General features: G+C 38.0%; 1 protein-coding gene across 1 annotated transcript; it reads left to right on the top strand.

The window, feature by feature from the left end:
- The first annotated feature begins 274 nt into the window (after positions 1-274).
- Positions 275-1,666, top strand: LOC145581229 (uncharacterized). Its single transcript, XM_081638276.1, has one exon. It carries the CDS (start codon positions 275-277, stop codon positions 1,664-1,666), a length of 1,392 nt encoding a protein of 463 aa, XP_081494402.1.
- Positions 1,667-14,520: the final 12,854 nt, after the last annotated feature.

Genomic DNA, 14,520 nt, shown 5'->3' with positions numbered 1-14,520 from the left:
AGCATCAGATGGCTATATAGAGTCTCCTTTCTCAGAAGAGATCGCCATGGTAGAAGTGCCAAAGAGGTTCAGCACACCCAGCATGGCCATGTACGATGGAACAACAGACCCTGATGAGCATGTATCCCTTTACAAACAGAAGATGATGACCAGCTCAATCCCTAGAGACATCAGAGAGGCCATCATGTGCAAAGGCTTTGGAGCCACATTATCAGGTCCAGCCTTAACTTGGTTCATTAATTTAGATAATGGGACAATTCGATCTTTTGCAGGAATGGTAAACCTATTCAAGATCCAGTTTGCCAGCAGCAGGAAAATAGAAAAGCAGTCATCGGATTTGTACCGTATTGTGCAAAGACACGGTGAATCCTTGAGAGATTACCTTAATAGGTTCAACAGGGAAAAGATTGGAATACACAAGTGTGATGCTCCCACAACCATTGAAGCGTTCAGAAGAGGATTGCTAGATCACAGTGAGCTCTACAAGGAATTGACCAAATATCCATGCGCAACCTTTGAAGATGTACAAGCTAAGGCAATGGCTCAAGTCAGATTCGAAGAGGATACATATGCAAGAAAAACTCCAGAGCTCAGAAAGGATGAAGATCGCCCGTCAAGGAGGAACAACAACTTCCCCAGGAGAGATAATCGATTCAAGCCGTATCAGCGTTCCCGCTTTGATGAAGGATCAGTCAACGCTGTCGAAGGAGAGTTCTCTGATTGGAGAGAAGATCCTGAGCTCCCACCAAAGTTACACGAGTATTGCTTCAATGTCAATCCTGCAGGAGTAATAAGGACCTTGAACAAGATGGGAGATACTGTTCAGTGGCCAAGAAGGAGTGATAGGCCTGGGGAGAAAAAGGATCCATCCAGATGGTGTGATTTCCATTCAGATATTGGTCACACTACTGACGAATGTGTCGCGCTCAGAAAGAAATTTGCATACCTATTAAAGAAGGGCTACCTCAAAGAACTCTTGTCAGACAGATCTAAAGCTTCAGGGAAGGATAGAGAGTCCAAGCAAGGAGGTCCTCCACCCCCACCTCCAATTGTCAAGACCATCTGTTTCATAACAGGAGGGTCAGAAGTATGCGGCCTAACATATTCAGCAGCGAAGCGGCACGCAAAGGAAAGTAACAAAGAGCAACCAGACAAGAGGGAAAAATCAAAGATAGACATCCCTATCATGTTTGAAGAAAGCGACGCAGTAGAAGGTCATCATGACGGCCTAGTAATCTCACTCCCAGTTGGAAATTGCATGATTAAGCGAATCCTAGTTGACAATGGAAGTTCTGCAAACATCATCATGCTGGATACCCTGAAGCACATGAACATAGATGAGAAGAGTATAGTTAACAAGTCAACAATGCTAGTGGGATTCAGTGGGGAAACCAAGAAGACAAGTGGAGAGATTACATTGGCAACATATGCAAAAGGGATCAACCTGCAGGTCAAATTCTTAGTAATCGACACCCTGTCCTCATACAATATGATTTTAGGAAGACCTTGGATACACGAAATGAAAGCCATCCCTTCTACGTACCATCAGGTCATCAAGTTTCCTACTAGATGGGGAATTCAAGAAATCAGAGGAGATCCTAGGGAAGCCAAAGAATGCTACAAGATAGCACTGAAAGCAACATCTGCGGAAAAGAGTTCAGCATAGCAATCAGAGGATCAGCTGGGCCAAGAGAAGTTGAGTATATCAGAAGAGCAAGAAGCTACTGAAGTCCAGCTGAACCCCTTACATCCAGATCAGAAAGTCAGAATAGGGTCAGAACTTAAAGCGGAAATCAGACAACAAATTCACGACTTTCTAGAAGAAGAGAAAGATGTGTTTGCTTGGACCCACGAGGACATGAAAGGCATTCCCCCAGAAGTTATCACTCACAAGCTAAATGTAGACCCAATGCATACACCAGTGAAACAAAAAAGAAGAAAATTCGCGCCAGAAAGGAACAAGATCATCAACGAAGAAATTCAAAACCTACTGAAGACTGGGAAAATCAGAGAAGTAAGGTATCCAGAGTGGCTTGCCAACGTGGTGGTAGTAAGAAAGAAGAATGGGAAATGGCGGATTTGCATAGATTTCACAGACATCAACAAGGCTTGCCCGAAAGACCCATTCCCTTTACCTCACATCGATGCTATGGTAGACGCCACAGCAGGACATGAATTGTTATCCTTTATGGACGCCTACAATGGTTACAACCAGATCCTCATGCACAAAGACGACCAAGAAAAGACAGCCTTCATTACCAGTCAAGGAATATATTGCTACAAGGTAATGCCTTTCGGATTGAAGAACGCAGGAGCAACATACCAAAGGTTGGTAAACAAAATGTTTGAAAAACAAATTGGGAACACGATAGAAGTTTACATAGATGATATGGTAGTTAAATCCAAGAAGGCAGAAGATCACGTCAGAGACCTCAGAGAAGCATTCGTCATCCTGAAACAATACGGCATGAAGCTGAACCCTACAAAGTGCACGTTTGGAGTACAGTCGGGAAAATTCTTGGGATACATGGTTACGCAAAGAGGAATAGAAGCCAGTCCAGAACAGGTCAAAGCTATCCTAGATCTAGAACGACCAAAATCCAAGAAGGATGTACAGAGCTTAACAGGAAAAATTGCGGCATTGAACAGGTTCATCTCAAAGTCTTCAGAAAAGAACAGAGCCTTCTACGAGGTACTGAAAAAGAACAAGGAGTTTAAATGGGAACAAGAACATGATGAAGCATTCCAAAAGCTGAAAGAATACCTAGCCAACCCGTTGATCCTCTCCAAACCTAAAGAAGGGGAACCACTCCAGCTGTACCTTGCAGTGTCTGAAGGGACGGTCAGCGCAGTCCTCACAAGAGAAGAAGAAAAGGAACAATTTCCAATCTACTATGTCAGCAAGACCCTGCTCAGTGCGGAAACACGATACGCCTCGTTGGAGAAAATCATTTTAGCCTTGTTCACTGCTTCAGTAAAGCTACGTCCATACTTCGAGAGTCATCCCATACAAGTACGGACCAACCACCCCATCAGAGCTATCATGAGAAAACCAGAAATGTCAGGAAGGATGGAAAAATGGGCCCTACATCTAAGCAGGTACGACATACAGTACGAACCCAGGACGGCAGTCAAATCTCAAGCTTTAGCAGACTTCGTGGCAGACTTCAGCCCTACACTTGAAGAAGAAGCACAAAAGGAAGTACTAGCCTTACAGGAACCAAAGGCTGCACAAAAATGGACACTCCATACAGATGGTGCAGCAAACATACGAGGAGTGGGCTTAGGAGTAGTACTGACATCACCCCAAGGAGACAAGATAGCACAGGCAATAAGGTGCAACTTCAAGGCTACCAATAATGAAGCCGAATATGAGGCGCTCATTACAGGACTAACCGTTGCAAGAGATATGAAGATACAACACCTAGAAGTAATCTCTGATTCTTTACTCATGGTAAACCAAATCAACGGGCAGTATGCAGCGAAAGACACCAGAATGATTGCCTACCTTGAAGTCACGAAGAAGCTCATCAAAGAATTCAAGGAGTTCAAGATAGAACAAGTACCCCGGAACCTAAACACCGAAGCAGATGCATTGGCAAATTTGGGATCAAACATCAATCCAGAAGAATTTGGGGCAATCCCTCTAGTACATGTACTCTCCCCAGCCATAGAGAAGGAATCAACCACGAGTGTCTACGAAATTCAAACAGGCCCTACAAAAGAAGAAGACAACAGTTGGATAACACCCCCGAAGGAATACCTCTTAGCCAACACGAAACCAACAGGGAAAGTAACAGCTCAAGCATTCGCTCAGAAAGCCTCCAAGTATTGCCTAATCAGCAATGTACTCTTCAAGAAATCTGCAGCGGGACCGTTCTTAAGATGCCTGGAAAGAAAAGAAGCTCAACAAGTCTTACAATCCTTACACAGCGGAGAATGCGGGAATCACTCCGGAGGAAGAAATTTAGCCAACAGGGCACTCAGAATGGGATACTACTGGCCCAGTATGAGAAAGGACGCAGTTGAGTTCGCCAAGAAATGCTTAGCATGCCAAAAACATGCGCCCTTGACACACAAACCATCAGAAGAGTTACACCCAACATTGACACCGTGGCCATTTATGAAGTGGGGAATGGATATAGTAAAATTACCACCGTCATCAGGGCAGAGAGTGTACTTCTTAGCAATGACAGACTACTTTTCCAAATGGATTGAAGCAGAAGCGTACAAGGAGATCAAGGATAAGCACGTCATTTCATTTATAAAGAGGAACATTCTAAGCAGATTCGGAGTACCAGCGGAGATCGTTACAGACAACGGGTCTCAATTCATCAGCAACAAAACTACCAAGTTCTGTAAGGAATGGAACATCTCCCTTATCACATCTACACCAAGATACCCACAAGCGAATGGACAAGCAGAATCAAGTAACAAAGTCCTTATAGGCAACATGAAGAAAAGGCTGGAGGGAGCCAAAGGGAAATGGGCAGACGAACTACCCAACATATTATGGGCAGACAGAACAACCCCTAAAGGCGCTACAGGTCATACCCCTTTCTCACTGGTGTACGGATGTGAAGCAGTAATACCAACAGAGGTAGAAGTGCCTACAGCAAGGTACGGACTGATGACAGAAGAAAGAAACCAAGCAGAACTAATTCACAATTTAGACACAGTAGAGGAGCTAAGGGAAGACGCACAAATGAGAATGGCAGCATACCAACAGGAAGTAGCAAGATCCTTCAACAAGAACGTTAGAGTCAAAGCATTCAAACTAGGAGACTGGGTCCTCAGAAAGGTATACGAAAACACCAAGGAAGTTAATGCAGGAAAGCTAGCACCCAACTGGGAAGGACCCTATGAAGTCACCAAGGTAGTAGGTAATGGAGCATACAGACTCAGGAATGCAGAAGGGAAAGAAGTGCAGCGAAGCTGCAACGCAGCACATTTAAAATTATATCATTTCTGAAGAAGGTACGCAATTGTTATTTCTATTTTGTATTTCAAGAAAACACAAAAAAAAAAAAAAAAAAAAAAAAAAAAAAAAAAAACAGGAAAACAAGCAAAAATGCAAAAAAATCAGAAAACAGAAAAACACAAAAATCTCCAACAGCCAGATTCAGCACGAAAGGTACTCATCTATCTTTATCTTTTGTCAATTTACTTTATGGTCATTACGAGTACTGACTTTGGCATCGGAGGGCCGTTGGGGAAACCCACGGCCACCCCTCACCTTCTTCTGTTTTGCAAGGAACACGACTGACACTACTGAACAAGGATGCAACAAAATCCCCTCACTATAGAACAAAGGCAAGGCATTCCTGAAAAGAACAGACCTACTACCCTCACAAAACTTACAAACACACGTAAGTAACACCCTTACTATACAACTGTAATACAACTGTAATACAACTGTAATACAACTGTAATACATTCGTGATACAACTGCAAACACACCACACTATGCAGAAACGACAATCACACAGCAAGAAAGGCAGAAATACTTAGTTGCATTGCAACAAAATTAAACAAAGCATCCAGCTACAGAATTGAAGCATAGCGCAAAATAAAAACAAATTATCCAGACTGCACTAAGGCAGCAAACAGAAACAGCATCCAAAGTTGTACATTTTTGATTAAAAAGAAAGGTGACACAACACCAGCTAAACTAATTTTCTCCCGTGTTGTCAGCAGGGGCTACTTCTTCAGCTACAGGCCTCATCACCTCTGGGGCATCCTTCACTTCTTCATTGTGAGGAGAATTCACTTCCTCATCAGCAAAGCTCAACAGTAGGGAACCAGGAGCAGCAGTCCCTTCAGGAAACGCCTTCTCAAAAGAAGCCTTGTCACCATCATAATCCCTAGCCTCATGCTTTCCTTGCTGAAACTCCTCCATCATCTCAAGACGTGCCTTCCCATAATAGTACGTAGCAGCATCAATGGCCTCATTAGCAGCTTCTTTCAAGGTACCCTTCAACCCGTCCCGCTCAGGAATGCAGTCCCGATGCTTAGCCCGTTCAGACTTCAAAGCCTCAGTAGCAGCCTTGTACTTGTCAGACAGAGCATCACGCTCCTTCTTCATAGCCTCATACACCCGAGAAAATTCTGACACCTTGCCCAAAACACCAAGGCAGGACTGGAGGCTCTGCACAGCAAAGATGAGGTGTAAGAAGCATATTTCAATAAGGTCGATTTTATGCAAAACTTTTTTGGAGTACACTATACCTGGAAGGACTGTACAGCCGCCTCTTGTGAAAGATCAGCAAAAGTCATTGAAGACTGGCGATCCTTGAAGGAAGGAAACAACAAGGTATCCACATGTGGAGCAAGAGAGTCAAAGGAAAATTCAGCAGCGTCAACATCAATGGGTATCTCCAACTTCCTCTTAAGACCAGCACGAGGCGGAGGCGGAGGTGCAGCACCCCTAGGAGCAACCATCTTGATGGGAACAGCCTCAGAAGTCTGGGGGGACGAACGAGACTTAAGACGGCCCAAGATGGAAGATGAGCTAAGAAGATCATGAGACCTCAGTGACCTTGATGTATCTACAAGGAATACAGTCAATTCAAAAATTGTACAACAAGGATCACATCAAATGTATACAACAAGGACGCTAATAACAAATAACCAAGACCAACAAGTACGCGCAAACATGTTCAAAAACAAAAATGCACAAACTAAAAACCAACCACGCATTCACAAAAGCATAAGCGCAACAAAACATCGAAACTCACAAGGGAGAAAGAAAACAAACCTTGAGACATGGCTGGAGCAACTTTCTGTTCAGAATCAGACTCGTCCAAAGACTTAATTTGAATAACTACTTCAGGCTGCGTCAATTTGATGAAAGACCTTTCGTCTGCACTCAACTCGTATAAATTGTCTATCAAAGATGGAGACTGAGAACGTTGCTTCAATTTACTCACTGCAACCAACAGGCAAATAAGCCCAAATCAACAAAGAAGGAGAGAAGAACATAAAAGAATAAGAAAACAAAATACCTTCGGCCTCAACAGTGTCAATCAAAAAATCACAATCATCACCCAACGAATCAATCCTCACAAAGAAGAACTTGTGATACCACTTCTTGTCAAACGCCTTCTCCAAATCAGTCACCAAAGGACCAACACCATCCTTCAGGCGAAGACCAACCCGACCTTTACCACTGGTCCTGATAGTGTAAGGGTAACACAAATCCCTCACATCAAGTTCTATACCCAATTTCACACTCAGCAAATCCAGAATTCTCAATACCCTCCAAGTTTGGGGCAATAATTGACAAGGCGAAACCCTAACTTTAGAAAGAAATTGACGAACAAGAGCAGAAAAAGGGAACGTATGCCCAATTACAAAAGGGTACTCAAAGAAACACACCCAACCAGGGGCAATCCAGTCAGCCCTCTCCCTGGCTGACGGAATTTTCACCACAACCCCATCAGGAAAACGTGCAAGTGCAGCGATGTTCTGGACTTCCTCCTTCGTAACAGTGGAGGGATAGGTATCCTTGACAGGAAAGACATTCTGCGCCACCAAGTTCGGCTTTTTCACACCCTCATCCACCCCAGCAAACACCACCCTCACATGATCATCCATCGCAAAAACAAGAGAAAAGAAAAATACAAAGTAAAACAGAGCAAACAGAGAAGAGAGAGAAAGTACCTGATGAAATTGAAATTAGGGGCAAAGCAATTGAAGTGATTAGACAACAGCCTGCACACCCAATAAATACCAAAGACGGGAATAAAACCGCCCTTCACAGTTATCGAGGAAGTTGCTTTAAAACCGCCACCACTTTCTATGTTGCTAACCGTTGGAGCAATTTCTGAATTTCAAAATATTTTCTAGAATTTCCTTTAGGTAATTTTCACTTCCAAATACTTGGAAATAAAAATTAGGGGCAATTGTTGGGCCCGTATTGTAATACGACCCATAACATCTAGGGCATCAATCCAAGATCAATGGTTCAGCAAAAGAAGGCAAAACGGCTTGATTGGAGTAAACAAGGAAAGCACCATCATACGTATCAATCAAGAGGATACTTGCCAAAAATATACCTACAGAACAGGGAAGAAGATAAATCAAGAAGATCTCCTTGATTTTGAATATATTCTGAAGATATTTGTAAACCCTAGAGATCCCTAGGTATAAATAAGTGTAATAAGACATTTTTTTAGCATTCATATACGCACATATACTCTGAATATAACAGAATTATTCAGCATTCATCTACGGAGCTTCGTCCCTACTGAAGAAGGAGGCTATTCCTTATTCAGTATTGTATCTCTAAACTTGCTCTTTTCGTAGTAGAGTGCATTCTGTTTGTTTATTGCTGTTTCATTGCTTATCTACTGCTTTATTAGTGCTTTATTGCTATTTTATGCGCTTTTGGTAGTATGATTGTTATTACCCCTCAAACCTAGCAGATTCTCTTACATCCTTGTTGAGATTTGCCTAAACAATATAAAAAAAATATTACTTAGCACTTTTTTTTATTAGTATGTATAATCCGCAATTTCAATGTCACAAGTACATACAATTAAATAAAAATAAAATACATACTGTATTATTCATATACATGTATGTCGTAGCATATTAAATAAAAAGTAATACCAAGCTTGGTATTAGTAGTAAGGTTTGTCACCTCACAACCAAAATATTGTATGATTAAACAGTCAAACCCCACTGGAGGTTTTTTTTTTTTTTGGGCGGGGGGAGGGGGGGTTTCCTTACTCTTCCCCTCAATCCCAAATTATCTAGCTTGCTAACTCGAATCAAGTTGACCTGTGAGAGATTTTTGTCTGATAGAACCCTTCTCCTCACTGTAAAAAATATAAATAAAAAAAAAAAAGTAATACCTGTGGCAAGGAAGAAAAATGAAGCTAATTGGATGTGCTTCCTCCCCATTTCTCTTTCAATTTAGACCCACTAAACTTTCGTGTATACTTTGGTATGTAATTCGTTACTGGCAAAGTTTTTGCGAGTATCCCAATATTTTTGGTTCTATTTATACAAATATCATTGCTCCAATCACTAATTTTATATCAATATATTGGAAGTAGACTCTTCCATTGATATATATTATTTAGACTGCCAATTATATTAGTGATTTATCTATTCAATCGAAACATCAATTCTATAATAGTGCAAAATAATACTTCTATCCCCTTGCCATATTTTTTTGTTGATCTCAACGTCTCTTAATGATTATATGTTGTATAAATGTTGTCATATATATTTATAATAAAGTACTAAATCTATACAGAGGCTTCAATCATCAGTTTTAACTTTTGATTGGGTTGGACCTTTAACGTAATATTGGAGTCAGCATGACAAAAAACTCATGGGTTTAATTCTCATCTACCCCTCATTTTCAATGTGAAAAATATAGCAATAGATATAAGGAAGTCATAATGCATCAACACTTCAAACACAAAGAGCTCTTATACAAGGGAGCGTCATAAAGTAGTATAAAATAAATTTTGGACTCTAACTATCACCCTAAACATTTGGTTAAGATATTCCCTTGAATGATTCATTTTTATGACCTAATATTCGGCAAGTAGCATCGATATTTCTGGTATTTTTATGGCCTACATAATGTTGTCATGACTAGTATGTTTAAGAATTTCTTATTTTGACAGTTTATGCATTGTTCATGCTAATTATTACTCCCTCCGTTTTATTATGTTAGTCTCATATGGAATCAATCACATAAAATAAGAAAAGAAATATATTTGAAATTTAACAATAAAGTACAACATAATTCATATTAGTTTACCTTATTTAACTTTTTTGATTTTTTATTATGAAAGCACAAGTCATAATTGCATAATTTAAGGTAAAGATTTCCTTACTCGGAGTCATGTTATCAATCCACAAACAGTTAATTCCAAAAAAAATCAAGTTATAAATGAAATGTATTCAATATGGGTAGAACTTTTTAAAACACCCAAAATAGTATATGGGACTAACATTATGAAACGGAGGGAATAGGATACATCACCTCTAAAATGAATTAAATTCTCCTCTCTCCTCTCCCTTCTCTTCAAGAGTTTATAATTTTTTGCCGTATAGGCCAGAAATAGTCTAATTTCTTCAGAATTTATTTTACTTCTGCCCTTTTTTTTTCTTGTTTTTCTATACCGTTGCATTTTAAGTTTTAATAAATCTACATAAATAGCGTAGATTATCCCCCCCCCCCCTTTTTTTTCTTGTTTCTCTATAGCATTGCATTTTAGGTTTTAATAAATCTACATAAGTAGTGTAGATAATCTCCTATCTCCCTATTGTGGAGTTTCTCCCTATGGTGGAGTCGTTTGTTTTTGTTAGTATAGTTGTTTGTTTTTCGTTAGGGTTTATATATGTGTCAGGGCTTACAAAAAAAGTAATTATTTTTGCCTTTTTATAAGTTTGTTGGTCAAAATTTGTCCGGGATTGCAGCGATTGTCGAATTCTCAAATACGTTCAACCGAATCAAATAATAATCATATTTACGGCTACAACAAAACGTTAGATTGTCTCTCCAAAAAAAAAACAAAAAAAAAAACTACATATTCAGCGATGTATGCGAGGGATGTATCATAGTGCAAGATATTCTCAATGATAGTAATTTTGATGATGAAAACCTTTATTTGATTCTATTTTATGTATTGTTTATTTAGATTTCATTTATAAATGTCGTATGACTTTTTATTAATGGATTGACTTTGTTAAAAAAAATGCTAATTATTAGAATAATTATAGGTTGGAGCGAAGGACACATATGATTGCAATATATAACTTCTAAGTCCTTTTTAGTACATATAAGATTGTATGCACTATATATCTATTTGCACTATGTTAATGACCTAACAATCAAAGTTGTCTTAAATATGTACGGGGCCTGACAACTATAAGAAACATGACTAATAGCAATTATAATAATTAAATGACTTATGTAAAAAATGTTGTGGCGTGACAATAGATACTGTCCTAAAGTCGAATTTGTCCTGCACAGGTACATACGGACTCATACCAATCGACCTCCAGTGATACACGACTCCAACTCTTCGATGTACTATGGAGAGTTAGTTTAAAATACCTTCAAACAATGCTCAATAAAAAGGGAGGTCATGAAGAATCATTTTAGGAGAGGATATATTCTCACTTCGCTTATTTTTTTTTTCTACCCTCGAAAAGGGACAAAAAGAGATGTTTATAGTATATGAGTATGAATCAGGTACAACAAATCTGGTCACGAATGAGAGTGAACCAGATACAACAAATCTGGTCACGAATAAGAATGAACAAGGTACAACAAATCTGGTCACCAATTAAACCAAAAATGGTTAACATCTAAATCCCCTAATAAAGCCAAAAACAATTGACTAATTGAGCATATTTCAAGGAATCAACCTATATAATTTAGGGAGCCATGAAAAATACGGAGTATTATACAATGCAATCTTTTGACAAAGGAGAAATTAATTCTTTTGAAGCACTACTTTTTTTTTTTTTTTTTTTGAAGCACTACTTATTTAGAGTTCTCTATTAAAACTCCAACATTCCCCTATATGATTCAAAAGTGATATAAAGATCTAGAAATTGAGCATTGGATATATAGTTTTACAAGTACTGATGTCTTGTGGACTTGAATTGATACCCAATACTTACAATTGTAACCCAATACTTACAATTGTATTCTACAGTCATGTTGGGTGGATTTCACCTTGAACCTTTCATGAAGTTTGTAAAACACAATTGTGTACTAAACTTTTTTCAAATCAAATGTGTTCTCACAAAATTAAAAATGCCCCACATTTGCCAGGATTTTTCACGAATGCTCTAGAGTTCCTAGCCTTTGGAACCTCATAGGGGGGTGGACGTTAGCCCCACATTCACATAGTTAAGTTCACTAAAATTTTACTGTTACAAACCACCTTAAACAAGGCTATGAACTTATTAAGAGTTCTTTAACTCAACCTTTCACACATAAACGTAAAAAGTACCACATCTCTTTATTAATAGGAATGGTCGTGGTACTATACTTGAGTTTGTTTGTGACTTCGTTTGACCCATTGAGATTAGACATTTCTAAGATGGGTATGACTTAAGCAGACATTGCAATTACAAGTAGAATAAAACACATTTATAATTCTACTCTCCAGAAATTTAGTGAATAATCTCATCAAGGATTAACTCATATACGTGAATACCAACCCTTTAAGTCACAAACTCATAGGATTTGCAACAATTGACTTAAGTCAATAAACATAACCATCATATCCATTGCACACTAAATAAGAAAAAGGTTAACGCTTTTAAGCTCTTTAAGATTCGCATAAACAAATCCAAATCAACCATGACAATTAAAAGAAGTAAACAACTCGCAACTTGACTAATCAACAAACAAAATAGTCACAAATAAAGAACTCTCAAGGGATGCACCCTTTCTCAACATACTCACTAAATAAAGTGAGTCAAACTAACATACTCATTAGCCTTAAAATCAAACACAACTCACCCCCACATTGTAAAGCAATACATAATAATTATGTATACAAGGGGCGCATAATAAACATGTTATGTAAACTTGAAGTTTGATAAAGATAAAATTCGAAAGGAGGACTTCCCTGGCATTGAGCACATTAGAGATGCGAATTTTCTCCACAAGCAACACACCTTGCATATATAGTCACATAGTTTGTTATAGACGAGCATTCATATGAATCACGCGTCCAACTCAGCTTTCATGTTTGGAGCTATCCCTCATATTATTGATGATGCAACATCTCGTCACTACTTTCAGTATTATAATCCAATGGAAATATAAGTGCCATTATACAATTCTATAGTATTAATGCAAAGTCCCTCGTCTATTTATACATTAGTGATATTATAATTAGAGTATTGATCTTATCAAAAGTCTTTGATAATAAAAACAATATAGGAAGATACGAAAAATAATAATTTCAATTTCATCAAATGAATCGAATAATCCAAGGCAACAACAAAAATACACTTCTAAATTGTAGGAAAAAAATACTTATAACAAACCAATTACAGGCCTCGTTCACTTCACCTTATTTTTGCTGAACTGAAATTATTTTTACTGAAACAAAATTATATTTGTTGAACTTAAATTATTTTTACTGAACATAAATTAATTTTACTGAATTAAAATTATTTTTGCTGAACTGAAATTATTTTTACTGATTTTCTATTATAATCTTCTTTAAGATAACTGAATTTTACTGAACTGAACTTATTTTTACTGAACTGAACTTATTTTTACTTAATATTATTTTTTTAAGGTGAAGTGAACAGAGCCTAACAAGCTTATCTAGATTAACCGATCAATGGCACCACAAATTTATTATTGTAAAATAGAGTATGTACATAGGCTAATTTAGGTGGTATATACAACTTTATGTATGCACAACATATATTCCACCCAAATTTTAATACCATGTAGCTGAGAGTGAAAAATTGATCAAGTGGTTAGAGCTCCCTCTCGGTTTCAGAGGATCTTGGGATCGATTCTCATCTCCCCTTGTGGCTCTCTAACATCAATAAATAAAAAATAAAAAACATGTAGCCAGCAAAACATTAATTAAAAAATTTATAGCTTAAACAAATCGACAAATAATTGTGCTCTGTACCACAAACAGGTATCACTACAGCCAAAATAGAAATTAAAGAATTCGATTTTAGATTGTAAGAAATATGACTAATAGCAATTATACTAATTAAACGGCTTATCTAGAAAATGTTGTAGCGTGATAATAGATCACTGCTCTAAATTCGAATTTTCTACTTCTAGGGATACACGACTCCAACTCTTTAGTGCACTACGAAGAGCTTGATTGAAAATACCTTCGAACAATGCTCAATAGAAAAGGAGGTCATGAAAAATCATTTTAGGAGAGGATACATTCTCACTTCCTTTTTTTTTTCCTATCCTCGAAAAGAGACAAAAAGAGATGCTTATATAGTATATGAGTATGAATCGGGTACAACGAATCTGGTCACGAATGAGAGTGAACCAGGTACAACAAATCTGGTCACGAATAAGAATGAACAAGGTACAATGAATTTGGTCACCAATTAAATTAAAAATGGTTAACATCTAAATCCCCCAATTAAGCCAAAAATAATTGACTAATTGAGCATATTTTAAGAAACCAACTTAATTTAGGAAGCCATGAAAAATATTGTACAGTGCAATCTTGAAACGAATAACATTAAATTGTTCCATCACATATGAAGAAAGAAATTACGCCCTCGAATGCTTTTGGAAATGTTGTGAAGGATATCTTCCGATTGTGTAGGGCGTGTCATGCATGCTTGCTCTTTTTCCTTTGTTAAGAGGTTAGGGGATGGCGCTGCTCATAGCTTAGCTTTGTTAAGTAGCAATTTCAATGAGTATCGTGTTTGGTTGGAGGAGTATCCCCCGAAAATTCATGGGGTGATTTATAATGATTTTGAACTCTTGATGAATTAATAAATGCTAAGCTTTGTTTTGTGTCAAAAAAAAAA

The sequence above is a fragment of the Chenopodium album genome, chromosome 15 (genome assembly GCF_948465745.1).
Source record: "Chenopodium album chromosome 15, dcCheAlbu1.1, whole genome shotgun sequence".
Lineage (NCBI taxonomy): Eukaryota > Viridiplantae > Streptophyta > Magnoliopsida > Caryophyllales > Amaranthaceae > Chenopodium > Chenopodium album.
The sequence above is the reverse complement of the archived record's forward strand: the minus strand, read 5'-3'. Positions and strand labels throughout refer to the sequence as shown.